The 18,733-nt window shown below is 45.7% G+C and overlaps 1 protein-coding gene across 2 annotated transcripts in view; it reads left to right on the forward strand.

The window, feature by feature from the left end:
• The first annotated feature begins 8,270 nt into the window (after window positions 1-8,270).
• CCDC68 (coiled-coil domain containing 68) overlaps window positions 8,271-18,733 on the forward strand; it is a 28,667-nt gene continuing 18,204 nt past the window's right edge. The window contains exons 1-3 of one of the 2 annotated variants that reach the window (XM_035100522.3): window positions 8,271-8,409; window positions 12,926-13,036; window positions 16,586-16,728. In XM_035100522.3, coding sequence (XP_034956413.3) covers window positions 13,018-13,036; window positions 16,586-16,728 — 162 coding nt within the window. In that variant the 5' untranslated portion in view covers window positions 8,271-8,409; window positions 12,926-13,017. Of the gene's footprint in view, window positions 8,410-11,355; window positions 11,386-12,925; window positions 13,037-16,585; window positions 16,729-18,733 lie in introns of those variants that run through there. The other variant, XM_088653116.1, reaches the window with a different exon arrangement.

The raw sequence follows: 18,733 nt of genomic DNA on the forward strand, positions 1-18,733 counted from the left end.
TCAAAGCCCAAAGTAAGGGGCTTCCCTGGGGCTTTTTTCTTCTTCAAAAGATCAGATAGTAGAGGCAGCCAGGGAGGCTGCACAATGCAAAGATAGCCAAACAGCCACACCCTCCACCATCTCTCAATGATGTAAGCTCAAAACCCCACACTCACAGAAGGACTGAAGTGTCCTGAGAATAAGGCAGAAAAATGGAAGCCTCTTTTGCAGGGGGAGAAACTGCAGAACATTTGGCACACCATCAGCTTTCTTTTCCTCTGCTCAGCTTCCTTGATAACTAGGCTGGCAATAAAGCAGTGTGCTCAACACGCAAGCCTGGTAGACCTTTATCTTGGTACTGGTCATTAGCATAAGTTGCCCATGACTCACTTCCATAAAGTAGCGTTCCCAACAGGCTGGCAATGCTTGCTGCAAATTATTTGTCAGGTGCCATGTTCATGCTTGAGTTTGACTGTGGAAGCCTTACTTCAGCTAAGGACAGGCTCCTTCTACATCACCTGCCCCCAATATAGTTGGCTGCATATTTACAGGTGTGCATGCAATTGCACACAAATATTTGGTATCGTGGTTTCTAAGGAATGAAGGAAATAGCCCAGGGTTGGTGCTTTTGAATTATGGTGCTGGAGGAGACTCTTGAGAGTCCCATGGACTGCAAGAAGATCAAACCTATCCATTCTGAAGGAAATCAGCCCTGAGTGCTCACTGGGAGGACAGATCCTGAAGCTGAGGCTCCAATACTTTGGCCACCTCATGAGAAGAGAAGGCTCCCTGGATGTTGGGAAAGATTGAGGGCACAATGAGAAGGGGATGACAGAGGACAAGATGGTTGGACAGTGTCCTTGAACATGAGTCTGACCAAACTGCGGGAGGCAGTGGAAGACAGGAGTGCCTGGCGTGCTCTGGTCCATGGGGTCACAAAGAGTCGGACACGACTAAATGACTAAACAAAAACTGCATGTTGGAAATTTAAGATAAGGGCAAAAACTTCCAGTGTTGCTGAAACTGGGGAATATGGGAATATAAATTAATCAACAACTTTCCATTTATGAAAAAAGATTTATATACCTGTATTCATTTTTTTTAAAAAATTATCAGAGTGGTTTGCAACAATTATACATAAAACACTTAAAATGCATAAAAAAATTGAAGCCAGAAATCAGGTAGCTGTTATGGAAATATGTATTGTTAATTGCCTGCATAAGCTTGATGAAACTGTAACGTTATCAGCAGGCATGTAAAAGGCATGGCACAGATACTGTTGGCAGAGTACAGTATCCCATAATACTGGGAGGATGTCACCAAAGACTGTTTCTTGTTGCTTTCAAAAGAGCCTTATCAACTCAGGAATGAGCATGAATGCTCCTGCAGATGATCTCAGTTATTGAGTTGGGATATAAGCTAAGGTCCTCTCAACCTAAGTTGTTCAGCACTTTGTAAATTAATGCAAAGGACCTTGAACCTGGCTTGGTAGCAGATGGGCAGCCAGTGTAGAAGTTTAAACAATGTTGTCTGCCATCAGCAGTCCAACCGCTGCATTTTGCATGATCTATTGCAGGCATAGGCAACCTTGGCTCTCCAGATGTTTTGGAACTACAACTCCCATGATCCCTAGCTAACAGGGCCAGTGGTCAGGGATCATGGGAGTTGTAGTTCCAAAACATCTGGAGAGCCAAGGTTGCCTATGCCTGATCTATTGGAACCAGGCCCTCACATAGAGTCCATTGCAGCAATCCATCCTTGAAGGTATTCTCATTTGGATAATGATTGGAATTGAGAAAGTGGGTAATAGTTTGGAACCTGCCCCCTGCCCCCCTCAAAATATCTTATCACCCAAAGTATAACCCTCCAACCCAATGTCTCAAGAAGATGTTCTTGATACCAAAGGATGTATGAGGTCAGGAAGGAACGAACCAGCCAAACCTGATATTCAAGGAAGAATCTCATCTGATCACAATAAGGCTTCCTACACAGGAAATTACAGGCTTCACATACATTACAGCGTGATGCTGAGACAAGATACCTCAAGCGACAAATATGGGCAGTGTGTATGTACAGGTGGATGGGCTTTGACACATGACAGGACAGGTGTCACAGGAAGAAAGTGCCCTGTCGTCATACATGCTAACAGTAATCTCAATTCTCTGGGGGAACAGAGAGGATTATCAGTTGGAATGCCCCCCATTGCTCCCCTCCGAGAATGTCCAAGAGCTCCAACTCAAGTAAGCAAACCAAACAATGTGAACATGAGAGGAGGCCTGGTGGATCAGGTCAAATGCCGGTTTTCACTGACGCTGAACCTTTTTGCCCTTGCTTATGATACCCAAGGTGTATATTTTTAGGACCCACCTTATTTCGGCAGTTGTAACTTTTAATAATAATAATAATAATAATAATAATAATAATAATAATAATAATAATATTGTGTTATTACATCGTGTGTTCATGTGAAGGGTGGGCAAGAAATAATAGAATAAATAGAATATAAGATATTTAATAAAATAAGATAAGCAATACCGAATAAAAATGATGTCTCTGGAGGACCCTCCGCCATCAAAAGGCAAATTCAGAATAAACCGTTCAAGCTGAGCAGCAAGCACCATGGCCAATTCTGTATGCATTATCCAAGAACAAAGCCTTGTTTTTCCACAGGCAGACTTTGTTCTCCTCTGTGCGAAATTTGAATGGAGGGTGGGTACAGAACCTGAACAGTTCTGCTTGCTACCTCCCAGCCTTGTATGACAGGAGCAATAGACTTTGGAACCGTGCCCCACCTTTCCTGTGTTTACAAGTCAAACATGGAGGAATGTCAGGCCTGATTTCGCTTCCCCAAGGAATATAACCTTGGCTTAAAAAAGGAGGCGCCCAGGTAGTTATGGTTTTTAAAAGGATATCACTTTGTAGATAAGTCTGGTGCTGTGCCGAAACCTGTCCTTCAGCTTCTTAGAGCTTTACTTTTCCTGCAAAAGAGGCTTTTATTTTTTTGCGCCTCTTTTTAAGGGCACTTCAGAATTTGGGTGAGTGCAAGGTTAATTTTACCTTATCATTGCAAAGTGGCCAAGGGTGGGTTCCCCCCTTTTTCTGTTAAATATTTATCTGAAGCCTCCCTGATTTCCAGTGCTGCTCAGTCTGAAAAAGCACGATGGCAAAAGTTACATATTCCCCTATGCTTAAACTGAACCATAGAAAGGCAAGGATACGGGCTACCAAGCACCTGAGATCATTGCTATAATTGTAAATGGTTTTGTTTTCAAGGGAAGTTCTTCCTTTTACCTTAGGGATGGGATTTAGGTTTGATGAGGCCCTAGCTACTAAAGGTAATGAGACCCTTTATAGGTCCAGCTGCCCTTTGTCAATAACAAATTGTCGCCTTTTTGTGTTGAATATATAGTAAAATAGTGCCTGGCGTGCTATGGTCCATGGGGTCACAAAGAGTCGGACACGACTAAATGACTAAACAACAACAACATATAGTAAAATTCATGTTAAATTGCTGTTTTAGGGGTTGTTTTTAAAAAGTCTGGAACGAATTAATTCGTTTTGCATTACTTTCTATAGGAAAGCGCGCCTTGGTTTTGGAACACTTTGCTTTCGGAACAGACTTCCGGAACAAATTCAAGGTACCACTGTATATAGAAATGAGCAGTGATATTTTAGGGAGCAGGCTAGCAGGAGGGGCCCATTACTTACATCATAGGAGCCCACACAACACAAAACACTGTTGCTGTAAGTCGGTTTCATCTTATTTGTTTTTTATCTTGTATTTTGGAAATGTACATCCTGTGTTTTTTTTGGGGGGGGGGCAAGAGAATGGGGCCCTAAGCTACAGCTTATTTAGCTTATACGTAAATCCGGCACTGGGTGGGGAATTTTTTTTTTTTTTTACCACACTGATGTCATATCTGGTCCTGACCTGGTACCAGACACTGACTCCTTGGAGGAAGAACCAGACACCTCACAGATCCACAACCTTGAGGAGCAGGCAGCCCCCCCCCCCCCGATCCAATGCTGTGGATCCCCTTGAAGATCCAAGTTGATGCCTGTTGAAAAATCCCCTGAAACTGTCAGAAGAGGAAGAGGAGGGACCCACAGTCCTTGAGAGGACTGGTAACAAAAGTCCAGGCTGGAAGAACAACAACACAGTACAATGTCTACAGATCTAGAACCACTGTAAGCAGTCTACTCACGAGTGAGAAATCCCCATTAAGCCTTTACTGCCAGCAGCTGTGTTTAGAGTGTACTTTGTTGTTGTTTAGTCGTTTAGTCGTGTCCGACTCTTCGTGACCCCATGGACCATAGCACGCCAGGCACTCCTGTCTTGCACTGCCTCCCGCAGTTTGGTCAAACTCATGTTCGTAGCTTCGAGAACACTGTCCAACCATCTTGTCCTCTGTCGTCCCCTTCTCCTAGTGCCCTCAATCTTTCCCAACATCAGGGACTTTTCCAAGGATTCTTCTCTTCTCATGAGGTGGCCAAAGTATTGGAGCCTCAGCTTCACGATCTGTCCTTCCAGGGTGCACTCAGGGCTGATTTCCTTAAGAATTGATAGGTTTGATCTTCTTGCAGTCCATGGGACTCTCAAGAGTCTCCTCCAGCACCATAATTCAAAAGCCTCAATTCTTCGGCGATCAGCCTTCTTTATGGTCCAGCTCTCAGGGACCCAGGTGGCGCTGTGGTTAAACCACTGAGCCTAGGGCTTGCTGATCAGAAGGTCGGTGGTTCGAATCCCTGTGATGGGGTGAGCTCCCGTTGCTTGGTCCCAGCTCCTGCCAACCTAGCAGTTCGAAAGCACGTCAAAATGCAAGTAGATAAATAGGAACCGCTACAGCGGGAAGGTAAACGGCGTTTCCATGTGCTGCTCTGGTTCGCCAGAAGCAGCTTTGTCATGCTGGCCACATGACCTGGAAGCTGTCTTCGGACAAACGCCGGCTCCCTCGGCCAATAATGCGAGATGAGCGCGCAACCCCAGAGTCGGTCACGACTGGACCTAATGGTCAGGGGTCCCTTTACCTTTACCTCACTTCCATACATCACTACTGGGAAAACCATAGCTTTAACTATACGGACCTTTGTCGGCAAGGTGATGTCTCTGCTTTTTAAGATGCTGTCTAGGTTTGTCATTGCTTTTCTCCCAAGAAGCAGGCGTCTTTTAATTTCGTGACTGCTGTCACCATCTGCAGTGATCAAGGAGCCCAAGAAAGTAAAATCTCTCACTGCCTCCATTTCTTCCCCTTCTATTTGCCAGGAGGTGATGGGACCGGTGGCCATGATCTTGGTTTTTTTGATGTTGAGCTTCAGACCATATTTTGCGCTCTCCTCTTTCACCCTCATTAAAAGGTTGTACTTTAGGAGCCCACAATATATAAGATCTCCCTCTGGAGCCTTCCAGTTGTTAGAAGCCACATAGATTGTTCCTTGGTCATGCTCATGCCCTACTGAATTCCTTTGGATATTGACACTGGATTATTTCCTGCTGGTTATTGAACCCAGGACTTTCTCCACGCATAGTGTGTGATTTACCACCAAGCTGCATCTTTTACTCCAGCTCCATGAATGCTCAAGCTTTTTAGAGTAATGTACTTCTGGCACCTTGTATCAAATGAATTTACAGTGGTACCTTGGGTTACAGACTCTGCTAACCCGGAAGTAGTACCTCAGGTTAAGAACTTTACCTCAGGAGGAGAACAGAAATTGCGGCGGCGGCGGGAGGCCCCATTAGCTAAAGTGGTATCTCAGGTTAAGAAAGGTTTCAGGTGAAGAACGGACCTCCGGAATGAATTAAGTTCGTAACCAGAGGTACCACTGTATAGGTTAAAGAAAGGAGGAATTCAGCCTGCCCTCCTTGGTGCCCGGAAGGAGCTGCTGCAGATTCTGACAGTGAATTCTGAAGTTTCTATAAAGTTAACAAGCGCAATCCCTATGCTTGTTCTAGTAGTTTTAGCCTGGAGGTTATAAAGATATGAGACACATACCTTGTAAACGGAATATGCTGTAGCAATGGCAGCTCCTGACCCAACCGGTCTTCTTTTATTGGGAGGGTATTTGCATGCACAAATTCTGCTGGTTGGGAGGCTTTAGGAGAATGATACGCACATGTACTTTCAGATTTGTGAAGATACCAATAACAGTGGCTGAAATCTTGCAACAGATTGTTTTCAAAAGCAAGCAGAACTGGGTGGCTACTGGCAAATCCCACACCTTCCAAGTACTTGGTACTGCAGTCCCACTACTTCCTTTGCTTCTGCAAAGCGACAATGCCTGCCTTTTTCTATATATTGGCCATTAGGGGTTGATTACCGGTCTTACTTATCCATCATGAGGATCACATGCTTTCAATGAGGATGATTTCCATGAGCGAAATAAAGCAAAATGCACTTCTGTTTAGAGAAGAGGAGGTTTGCCTAAATGGTACCTTCATGGTGTGGGAGCTGTGGCTGTGCCAGCCCGGAAAGATAACATCAGAAATGCTCACATCTTGAACTAGTAGCTGCTTCTTACAGCAAGTAGTGTTGCTCCTTTTGGAAACCAGAGCACTGCTGGTTTAGGAAAGAGTCACATCATTTGCTTCTCCCATGTTGTCCAGGGCTTCTGATATTTGTTGTTGTTTAGTCGTTTAGTCGTGTCCGACTCTTCGTGACCCCATGGACCAGAGCACGCCAGGCATTCCTGTCTTCCACTGCCTCCCGCAGCTTGGTCAAACTCATGTTCGTAGCTTCGAGAACACTGTCCAACCATCTTGTCCTCTGTCGTCCCCTTCTCCTAGTGCCCTCAATCTTTCCCAACATCAGGGTCTTTTCCAAGGATTCTTCTCTTCTCATGAGGTGGCCAAAGTATTGGAGCCTCAGCTTCACGATCTGTCCTTCCAGTGAGCACTCAGGGCTGATTTCCTTCAGAATGGATAGGTTTGATCTTCTTGCAGTCCATGGGACTCTCAAGAGTCTCATCCAGCACCATAATTCAAACCATTGTGCTTTGGGATGGACCCATGTTGCAGCAACTCCAGGAAATAACCAAAGAAGGACATCTCATAGCAGCAGATGATCCACACTGGAATTTTAACTGTGACACAAGCCGGTGCTGGCAAATGTCAGCCTGCAGGCACCACTATACCGAATGGTTTGTTTGAGTCCTCTTGAGGTGGTGGTGAGGGGCAAACCATAGTTCAGTGGAAGAGAATAAGCGTTATATCAGGGATGGGGAATCTCAGTCTCAGGGACCAAATGTGATCTCCAGGCCTCTCTGTCTGCTCCTTGGAACCCCCTCCACAGACACGCCTTCTTTCTGCAAGCCACAGTTCACCCCAGCCCTGCTCTGCACCCTCCTTGAGTGTTTTTGCCTGGCTGGAATTTGTCCTTCGACATTCATTGCTCTGCCCACTTTTACATCTGGCCCTGCCCCTCACCTGCATGAGCTTCCTGTTAGACTGCCCAGTCAGAAATGTGGCCTTCAAAGTTAGCATGGGGGGCAGCTCCCACCCCCAAAATCAAGTAAATCAATAAAAATATTTTAACTATCTGTGGCCCTGCCCGAAGTCCTGCATCCAACCACTGGCACCTCTAGGTAACAAAGCATCCAACAGCAAGTGATGGGGAAATTCTGAGACCCTGAAAAGCTGCTGTTGGCTATTCAGTAGTTTTCTGTATTCCCAGTCCAAGACATGAAAAAATCCACTCCAAACTATAGTTTCCTAGTTTTCAGAGATCTGGAAAAACTTGGCCCAAAATCCATCAGGACAGGGAAGATCATAGGCATAGCTGGTGGGGGATGGGGGGGACACAGCTGCCCCCCTTAACCAATAAATAAAAACACTTAACTAACTGAACAATTGCGTTGCAGATAAGCTTGGTTCTGCCCCCCCAACATAAAGCCTCCCCCTCCTAAAAGAAATCCTGGCTACGCCCATGGGGAAGGTAATAGATCTTGGGGGGCAGGGAATGGCCCACCTTAAAGGCAAACTTTCTTATGGATGCTGTTTTTCACCTAACCTAAATAGTTGCAGGCTGGCAGATGCACCTGTTCGTTTTAACCTCTCTCTGGAACTCCGCGCAAACTTTCCCCCACGCTGGATGGACGGGAGGGGAAAACTGCCCCCCCAGCCCCCCCAAGAAAGAACAAACAAGCCCAAGGACTCGGGGAAAGTGCTGCAGCTGAGCTTCTGCTGACAGGCTGGAAAGGCATGTGGCGACGGCGTCGCTTCCGATCCGCCTTGTGTGGAAGAGACTGCGCCGCTTCCAGGTTGGCCTGCTCCCGGGGGCGGGCGGGCTGGCGGGTGGCAGGGAGGAGCCAGCGCCGTCGGTGTTTGGGAAGAGCCGGGCAGGGACTCGGCAGGAGCCAGGAGCGGCGGAGACCCGAGGCAATCGCTGCCCGGAGTGAAGCGCGCGCGCACACACGGCGAGGAGATAACGCACTGGGGTAAGAGGGAGCAGGAGAGAATCCGGGTGGATGGATGGAGCCCCCCCCCCCGCCTCCACCCAAGCCGAGGAGCACCCCAGGGAGGACAAACTTGCGGGTCGGGTTGCCCACACACGCCTGGGTGTGTTGGAGAGGGAATTTTCCACTTTGGGAAGGTTGCTGCCTGCCTCGCCCTGGAGATAATTCCTTGACGGGCCATTAGGCAAGAGCTGCTCCTGCTCCACCCGCCTCAAAGCTGGAAGATTTTCTTTCTTTCTTTCTCTTATCTGTGCTTAATAATTTAGTTGGGAAAAGCGGGAGATGGTGTTCTGCTTCGGACGCAGAGACTGAGCGAAGTTTCAGACTAAGGGGCCATGATGAAACTTGTGTTTTCGGGAGAAGAGTTCTGTGCGTCTCGGAAGCTTGTCTCTCCCCTTATGCCAGTGGTTTCAGTGGCTGCGGTGGCCATTGAATTATAAGCCAGAGGAGGTGGGCTCATATGAGCAACTGGAGAGAGAGAGAGAGAGAGAGAGAGAGAGAGAGAGCTGCTTAATTTTAGTGGGGGGGGGGGAGAGGTGGGAAGAAGAGGAAATTGGGGGTGGGGTGGGTAAAATCTGTTTGGAAGTGACACCTGTTGAAGTTCCTTTGTTTAACGCAGAGGGGAAAGCACTGCGCATCTTCTCGCAAGTAGGCCTACTTATCTCCATTCTCATTTCACATTATTACTATTTCTATATAGTGATCTCAGTGTGTATGTATGATTGAATCTGATTGATTGATTTCATTTATATCTCAACTTTTTCTCCAGGGAGCTCAAGGTGGCAAACATGGTTCTCCGCCATCTCATTTAATCCCCCCAACAAACTTGTGAGGTAGGTTAGGGTGAGAGGCAGTGATTGGCCTAAAGGTCACCTAAACCGAGTAGGGATTACTGGCTCAGATAGAGGAGCCATGCTACGTGGTAGAGGGACTGTCATGCATATTAGAAGCTTCCAGGTTTAATCCTTGGCATAAGGGGTCTTAGAATGCAATTCTGGGCACACTTTCCAGGGAGTAAGCCTCGCTGAACACAATACAACTTACTTCTGGGTAGAAGTGCAGACGATTTTTCTCTCAATCTGGGTAGACAGTGCTAGACCATCTCATGTACAGCTCCATAGATCTATTCCTGTATTGGAAACTGGGGTAGCATAATGGCTAGAGTGTTGGAGGCAGACCCATGTTCAGAATCCCACTCATGCCGTGTGCTCATTGGATAACCTTGGATCTCTTTGCTTAACCTACTTCACAAAGTTGTTGCAATGACAAAACAGATCATGTAGAAGAGCTCCTTGGAGGAGAGGTGGGATGGAAATAGATGAATAATGCAAGATGTTGAGATGCTGACAGAAAAACAACTGATGTTGGGGCTGAGCCCTGGGACAAATTAGGTCTGGGCAACATGTGGAGGCAGTGGAAGACAGGAGTGCCTGGCGTGCTATGGTCCATGGGGTCACGAAGAGTCGGACACGACTAAACGACTAAACAACAACAACAACATGGTTACAACCATGTTTACAGTACTCAGCTCCAGAGTAACGTGGCTGGTTCTCTCTTATTTAAAAGAGCTGTCATGTATTCCTGCATTGGATATGAGTCACATGGTCAACTCTGGCTCCTTGTGGAAGAGCCCTAGGGACACAGGTGTATGAAGGAAGGATCAACTTACCCAGGTGCAGACACAACTTTAGGGAATCTTTCCTGCATGCTGGTTTTAAAATGTGTCTTTGTGGCCCATGCAAGTCAGTCTCCGTAAAGTCAAACATGCCGGGTCTGGTGTTAGTTCCTTCCAACCATGGAGTTGCTTGCTTCCTGTGGAGGAATGTTAAGCTTACGGCTTTTCAGAGTTTCAATCTAGTGTCCTAACTGCTGTGTAAATCCTGACCCCCAGATGAAGCGTTGTACTCATTGATACTCATGTTGGTTCTCAAATGCAAAACTTTTCTTGTTTTGTGTGCATGGTCAGTCACTTGAATGCTTGCAATTTTTTTGCCCCCAAACGGTGTTCTTTACAGTGTGTTGTGCCATTATCCATTAGTTGCTTCAGAAGTCTTTTAGAGTAGTAGTAGTTGTTGTTGTTGAGATTCCTGCATTGCAGGCGCTTGAACTAGATGACCCTCAGAGTTTCTTCCAACTCTACAATTCTATGAATTTGAAGGGAGTAGAGTTCAAAGGGATGTAGTCTGTAGGAGTGAGTTCCGTAGTTTATAATTATGCATTAGAAGAACTTCCTTATCTCTTTCCTGAATCTTCTAACATGCAGCTCCGTTGGCTGTCCATGAGTTCTATACTTACAGTACAAATTTGTCTATCTTGATCATCTTGGTAATATTTGTCCAGCAATCTGTAACACTCAGATGAAGAGTTGGTGGGGTGTGTTTGTTTGTTTGTTTGTTTTTGGTTAGAGAAGTATGTGGGCATATTCTGCTTGTTCTCTTGGAATGCCATTCCTCTGCATAAACTGCAGCTTAGTTCCCACTGAGATGGTGAACGTGCACATTGGCTGCAGGTGACTAGGTGCTCCTTGACACCAATAACCTCAAAATGGGATTATTGCAGTGCAGTCTATATGGTGCTGCCCTTAAGGCTGGTTCAGAAGCTGCAGGTACTACAGAATGCAGCAGCATGGCTGCATATTATGTGCATTTAACATTATTATTTCTATATATGCATGTGAAATAACAAGTGCATTTTCTTAAATTAAAAAACTATCATTTTTGTCGTTGATGAAGATGCAATTGTGGCACCCTATCAGCATGCCTTCCTGTCTCTTGCTATTGTTACCTTTCCATTTTTTCTTCTTGGGTTGCAAATGGGAAGCCATTTGTTTTGTTGGTGAGGATGGTATAAAAATAGTGAAGATTCATTACAGCTGCAGTTGTTATTTGCCTTGGAGTGGTTGTTGGTCCAGCATTTTCTTTACAACTTTGATCAGTCAAATCTTCCTGGAAAGCCAAGGTAACAGCCATTCCTCCATTCAGAGGTATAGCAATTCAGAAATGCTGCAAAATAAAAGCTCAGTTAGGAATTGTGTCCTTTAAAGTTGTCTGTCCTCCTTCTAAAACCACCTAAGTCACAAAATTATAAGAGTTGGAAGGGACCCCAAGAGTCATCTAGTCCCAAGGCTCACCTGTGGCTCTTATCACATCGATACACTTTCTGTTCTGTTTTGTTGTTGTCGGCCTTGAGCAAATATTCAGAATTTCCCCAAAATACTATCTTGTGTCAGCTGTGTGACTCATTGTTCCAGAGACACAAGACAGGTCTCATCTACTCTGATGACACCTTCTATGACTGTTGCCTTCTTGTTCATCATTAAAGAGGACACAAAATCGTGTGATAACTGCAGGGTGTGCCCAGGTGACGACAGTAATATCCTGGGATGAGAAAACATACCTGGAGCTCATAGGTGACAGTATTTGGGCTTGGATTAGTGTTTTAAATGGCACCTGTCTTGGGTTTTGGGATCTTTCCCCCCCCCACCCTCTTCTGCCCTATAAAAGAAAATGGTTACTGGCAAGGCCAGTGTATCCATAGGATGAATGGACCTTGTTCCAGCCTTTAGCCTTGGACTTGAGTCACTGCAATGGTTCTTGGATATTGCCATGTTGCCACTCTCACTGGCGAAGCCTTGTTCTGGGAAGAGAATGTGCAATGTATAGAGCTGTGTCCTCTAATAGGAAGCTAGTGTAGCATTGTGGCTAAAAAACTATCTGCTCTATGAATGGGATAAAGGGTAAAGGTAAAGGGGACCCCTGACCATTAGGTCCAGTCGTGACCGACTCTGGGGTTGCGTGCTCATCTCGCATTATTGGCCGAGGGTGCCGGCGTATAGCTTCCAGGTCATGTGGTCAGCATGACAAAGCCGCTTCTGGCAAACCAGAGCAGCACATGGCAACGCCGTTTACCTTCCTGCTGTAGCGGTCCCTATTTATCTACTTGCACTTTTGATGTGCTTTCGAACTGCTAGGTTGGCAGGAGCTGGGACCGAGCAACGGGAGCTCACCCCGTCACAGGGATTCGAACCGCTGACCTTCTGATCGGCAAGCCCTAGGCTCAGTGGTTTAACCCACAGCGCCACCTGGGTCCCCATGAATGGGATAGCCCAGGGTTAAAAACTCACTCAGGCCGGTGTGGTGAAATGATTTGGGTGCTGGAGAAGGACTGGTGAGAGATCCAGGTGCAAATCTGCACTCAGCTGTCATGCTCCTAGGGCAACTATGGGTCAGTTGCTAGATCTCTCAGGCAAACCTATCTCAAAGACATGTTAGGTTAAAAATGGGAGTGATCATCCACCAATGTCTGGGGAGTACATTGGCTATATAGACCATCGTGTGTTAGACAAATAGTTTAAGGTAGTTTTATCATGTTCCCAAAGAGATGAGAGAGCTGATGCAGAGGTGGGCAATTCTGCGGCATTGAGGGCCAAACTAGGAGTCCCTGTTGTCTAACTATCATCCTTTTCTCACATCTCTCTTGTGTTTTTTTTACCTTTCAGTTCCTTCCATCTCTCAACATTTATTGGAACTCTTGCTCACAGGATAACTACAATCAAACAGCACTTCAGGAAAGTGTAGCGTCTCTTTCAACATGACCTGTGCAAATACAAGTATGTAATGACGCTAACTTTCGTGTGTGTGTGTGCAAGCTCTTTAGGCTTCAAGCAAAGTGGGAGGAATTTGGGTAGGGGAAAATGCCCTAATTTGAAGACACTTGAAAACCTACCTCATTAGAGGTAAAAAAAAAATGTGGGTCCTCATCCTATATAACTGGCCCAGCACTGCTACCTTTCTGTTATATGACCGTCCACATCACCAAAGTTGGTCTGCCGATTGGGTCAGAGACTTCAGATTTTCGCCCAGAGAGTTATGCCACAATAGCTGGGCAGAGTCATGAAGCCAATATGCAGTTACCCAGGCATCCCCAAACTGCGGCCCTCCAGATGTTTTGGCCTACAACTCCCATGATCCCTAGCTAACAGGACCAGTGGTCAGCAAAGATGGGAATTGTAGTCCAAAACATCTGGAGGGCCAAAGTTTGGGGATGCCTGGAGTTACCTCTGCTGTTCTCAGCTGCTCTCCCTTTTTATGGTTCTTTATCCTCAAACTGGTAATGGGATGGACAACTCTTCAAACAGAGGACTGTCCCTTTAAAGCTGGGAATTTGGCTGTCCTACACCTGCTTCTCTCGCTCTCTCATATTGCCTGCCACCCACATCTGTTCACCTGATTACTACCCCTTGCTCTACCTGGCCCCAACTTGCTGCATGCCACAACTGCCATAGCACTGAGTGCCCAGCAAAGGATTCGGCGTGGAACCGAGATTTACGCGAAACCAACTTTTGCAAACACATGCTGTGTTTTGCACACCCTTTCTGTTGCAGAGCCCTTCGCCCACATATTTTCCAGCTTTCCTCATCTTCCATCACAGCTCGCAACTTGCTTAAAAAATTCTCAGGATGGCAAAATCCATGCCAGACCTTAGACTTTGTATTTGCACAATGATCTAGTAAATATAGCCTACACAAAACCCTGTGATGTGACCCTCTCTCCCTTCCTCCTCCTTTGTTACATTCCGTTTTAAATTCTAAAGCAGGCAAGCATGTCAAGGTTACAATGTTGATGGATTTGAGAGATAGACATGTAGGCATGAGATTTGTTCATCAAACACTGGATGTCACCATTGTACCACACAAACATCATTGATATCAAGAGTTAAGGGGTGGGACTGTTTCAAGCCAGATTTCTTCATGTGGAAACGAATTCTGCCTCTTTCTCTGCAGCCAAGATAATATTGGTCCCCCCTCCACTGTGCATAGAAATCTGAACTTAATATTAATGCTCTTCTGTGAGCAGGCTTGATTTCAAAGCTGCTACCACGGGTCACACTGGATGCAGAGTCTGCCATCTGCAGAATCTGGGGCTGCATCAGATGTTTGTTAATTTCAAATTCATTTTAAAATAGGGATAACCAATGCAATCAAACAAATTATCAGAAAATACTAGGCTTGTTGTTGTTGTTTAGTCATTTAGTCGTGTCCGACTCTTCGTGACCCCATGGACCAGAGCACGCCAGGCACTCCTGTCTTGCGCTGCCTCCCGCAGTTTGGTCAAACTCATGTTCGTAGCTTCGAGAACACTGTCCAACCATCTCGTCCTCTGTCATCCCCTTCTCCTAGTGCCCTCCATCTTTCCCAACATCAGGGTCTTTTCCAAGGATTCTTCTCTTCTCATGAGGTGGCCAAAGTATTGGAGCCTCAGCTTCACGATCTGTCCTTCCAGTGAGCATACGGTACTAGGCTTACTTGAACATTTGTGTGAGTTCAGACTTCACTGTAGCAACCTTCTCTGCCCTCACTGTCCTTCTGTTCATTTGCCTTCACTGACATTCAAGGTGACCCATGTCACCTTGCTTGTGGGTGTACATGATACCATCACCTCTGATGTCCCATCATGACGTTATCTGGCATCACCAGTTAAGCACCACCTGGCTGAGATGTTATATATAATACCAGGGAATTGCCAGGGATTTGTTTTTTGGGCAAATGTATATTGTTAGGGATCTGCAACCTTTTTTGTTTGCTTGTTTGTAAGGAAGTGAACTTGGGAGATGCTCCTGCTGTTAGATTGTGTTGTAAAACTGTATTGCATTCTTGTCCTGCAAAATATAAATGTTTAATGTTGTCCTTTAAAATGTGCATTCCCACACTGTAAGGGTAAAGAATGTCTTTGTTTCTCGTTTCATATTCATGTTGCTTTCTAATGTGTTTTCTGGATGTACATAAAAAATGGAATGAACACAAAAGCCTGAAAAGAGATGATCACCTTTTCAGAGAGCTTGGTGGCAATTCGAAAAAGTTTGCTGATCTTGATCTTTGCACACTGCACAGGCTTCACTTTTGCTTCTGGCAGACAACTTTGCATGGTGTTGGTTTTCTTTGCATAGTTTCAAAGACCTCCGAAACCGGGAGGGGGGGGGGGTATCAGCAGGCCACATGCAGGGCCGGATTTAGGTTTGCTGAGGCCCTAAGCTACTGAAGGTAATGGGGCCCTTTATATGTCCAGTTGTCCTTTGTCCACAACAAATTGTCGCTGTTTTTGTGTTGAATATATGCTATATGGTAATTTATGGACAGCATAAAGCAATAGCACTTGGATCCACTGGTTTCTGTGACTCAAGTCTAGTGTTATAAAAGGGAGTGAGTTCATGGCTGAGTTGCGTGTTATCTAGGTTAGCTAGGTAACATAACTGAGCAGTTCTACAGCACAAATGGAAAACCTGCAAGATCACAATGAACTTCCCACTGTAAGATCAATCAACTTCAGCCAGCCTGGCCACGGAGGTTCAGATAATCTGATGTTTATTAAATTTGTGTACAGCCCTTTAGCTGTAGATCTCAGGGCAGTTCACACGATTGAAAAAATCTAATCTAGAGGATCTATAATCTAGAGCAGGGTTTCCTAAACTTGGGTCTTCAGCTGTTGTTGGACTACCCAAGTACCCATCATCCCGAGCTAGCAGGACCAGTGGTCAGGGATGATGGAAATTGTAGTCCAAAAACAGCTGGAGACCCTGATCTAGAGCAGTGTTTCTTAACCAGGGCCCCCCAGGATGTTCCAAGAGTGGCCACAGGTGAAAATATATAATTATAAAAATTATAAATAAAACATGTCCTATTTACAAACAAATTAGCTACCTTTCTTCCAGTAGGATAGGGGGGCCACGGGAAAGAAACAAAGTCGGAAGGTTGGAAAAAGGTTGAGAAACCCTGATCTAGAGGATACCAGGCTCAGGAAGCCTGATGAAAACTCTCCAGCCTGAATCTTTGCATTTCTAACTTGGAATACAGTTAGCCAGCCCAAGTTACTTTGGAAGATCCCAGGAGTATCATTGGATTATGTTGAGCCTAAACCATTAATTTTTTTTAAATCAAAGCCCCCATGAGGTTTGGGAGTCGACATGGATAATGTCTTATATTAGTGCATGACAAGCTCCCAAGTGACCCACCTTCGTCATGATTCACTTTGAAGCACCCAGATTTCCAGGGTTACCTGTTGCAATGCCCATTTTTAATCACGTCCCTATTAAGTCCACTGGTTTGAACCATTGCCATGTTTAATAAGTCTTTTTAATCAACACTTGCAATCTTTGGATGCAGGTCACCCAAAAACCAGGATAATGACTACCACTCTAGTGGTGACACAGCATGTTTTGAGAGAGGACAGAGGCACAGAGGGGAATTATCTCCTGTATGGATCCACTGCATCGGAGGTGACTGAAGAAACTGAATATATCAAACAGGTATGATGTTTCACATGGGTGTATTAATGCTGCCTTATACAGAGCCACAGCACTCTTCCATCTAGCCCTGGAGTAGCCAATGTGGCGCTCTCTCCAGATATTGTTGAGCTTCCTCGTCCATTATCCTTGAACTTTGACCAGGCTGACAAATGCTGATAGGCTAGCTCAAGGCAGCTGACATGGTGCTTCTCAGATCTTGTTGGACTACAATGTCTTGTCTGTGGACATAAAGAACTTAAGGAGAGCCCACTGAATCAGGCCAGAGGCCTTTCTAGTCCAGTATTCTGTTCTCACAGTGGCCAACGAGAATATCTCACAACATGCCACAAATCAGCAGCGTTCTGGAGCGCTTTGACTGGGTGAGACTGTCCATGATCTCGGGGAATAGATATCCCTCAGCCCTGTTTGAATTTCATTGTAAATGCTGGACATTGAGCCTTGGTGTTCTACCACTGAGCTGTGCCATTTGGATGTAGCTATAAATGGATATCGGCATCTGGGACCATCTCCACATACTCATTTCACACCTGAAAATCTATATATATATAAATGTAAACTGGGCATGTGGGTTATTATCCACTTTTCCCCGAAACCGCTTCACTGATTACATTCAGATTTGAACACAATGTCCAAAGCGAATGTCCGAAGGCTCTTATAAGGTTTTCAAAGACAGATACCACACCTCCGCCAGGTGAAGCCCTCAAAACCCCCTGTTCCAGAACGCACCACTCAGGAAAAGAACCAGGTTGCAAACCAGCACCCTCTAGCGGTGGCTACACTGGTACTACACCTATAGAACCTTCCCTCTCAACAGCACCTCAGCTGCCATTTACATACAAGACCGAAGCCTTTACAGACTAGGCCGAATGGAGGTACTGACTCGCCTGGGTGGGGGTTGGGGGAGGAGGGGACAAGATAGGTCAGGACACGGTGGGGCCAGTCACAGGGGTGATCCGGGGTGTGGGGAAGAGAGGGTGTGATATGTCATGGGACGGACGGGACAGGTTGGGGAAAATCACAGGGAAAACCCGTGGTGGGGGGAATACATCATGGATCGACACAGGGTGGTGGCAGTCACAGGGATTAGCCACAGCAATGTGTGGCAGGACCAGCTAGTGTAAAATAAAATGTGACTCTTTAGCTGTTTGGAAGCAGGTGTATCTTACTGGTAGGCTTGCCAGAGAATTTGCAGAAGTCATGTTCCCTTGTTTAGTGTACACCAGTCTTCCTCATCCGGGTGCCCTCTTAGAAGTTGTTGGACTCCAACTTACATCTGCCACAGCCAGCATGACCAATGGCCAGGGATGATGGGAGCCATAGTCCAACAACATCTGGAGGGCACCAGGTTGGGGAAGGCTGATATGCATGGTGACAAAGCTTGAGGTTGTTGCTTTTTGTTGTATAGTGTGGGGCATTTCTCAATTTATATGGTGGAATGCTACTCAGATCAATCAGAAATAATTTCAGAGAATGACGTCAAAATATTGTCTCTGTGCTTCACCAGTGTTTTTGGGGTGGATGCTTGTGATGTAATTGTGGCTCAAATGGGTATTGACAGCCTATGAATTAGAAAGATGTGTAGAGAAACTGGAGCATAAATACTCTTGAATTTCATTTTCAAGGCACTCTGAAGTTATCCAAACATAGGGTTGCCATATGTCCGGGAATTCCTGGACATGTCCTCTTTTGGGGGTCCTACATGCCCATCCAGGGGGAATTCTACATTTTAAAACAAGGGTGATTGCCCTAAAAAAGCTCAACAGCTTTTTGTGTCCAGATTTTTACCTCTTGAAATACGGCAACCCTATCCAAAAAAGAAAACCGAAGCTTTTAAAAAAATGACACCAAGGCCACTTTTTGATAGGGTATATGAGATTTGGTGAAAATTTTGAACTGCATTTGTCCACGGTGCAATCCTATGCATGTCTACTTAGAGGTGACGGGGTGAGCTCCCGTTGCTCGGTCCCAGCTCCTGCCCACCTAGCAGTTCAAGAGCACGTCAAAG

The sequence above is a fragment of the Zootoca vivipara genome, chromosome 10 (genome assembly GCF_965207765.1).
Source record: "Zootoca vivipara chromosome 10, rZooViv2.hap1.1, whole genome shotgun sequence".
Classification (NCBI taxonomy): Eukaryota; Metazoa; Chordata; class Lepidosauria; order Squamata; family Lacertidae; genus Zootoca; species Zootoca vivipara.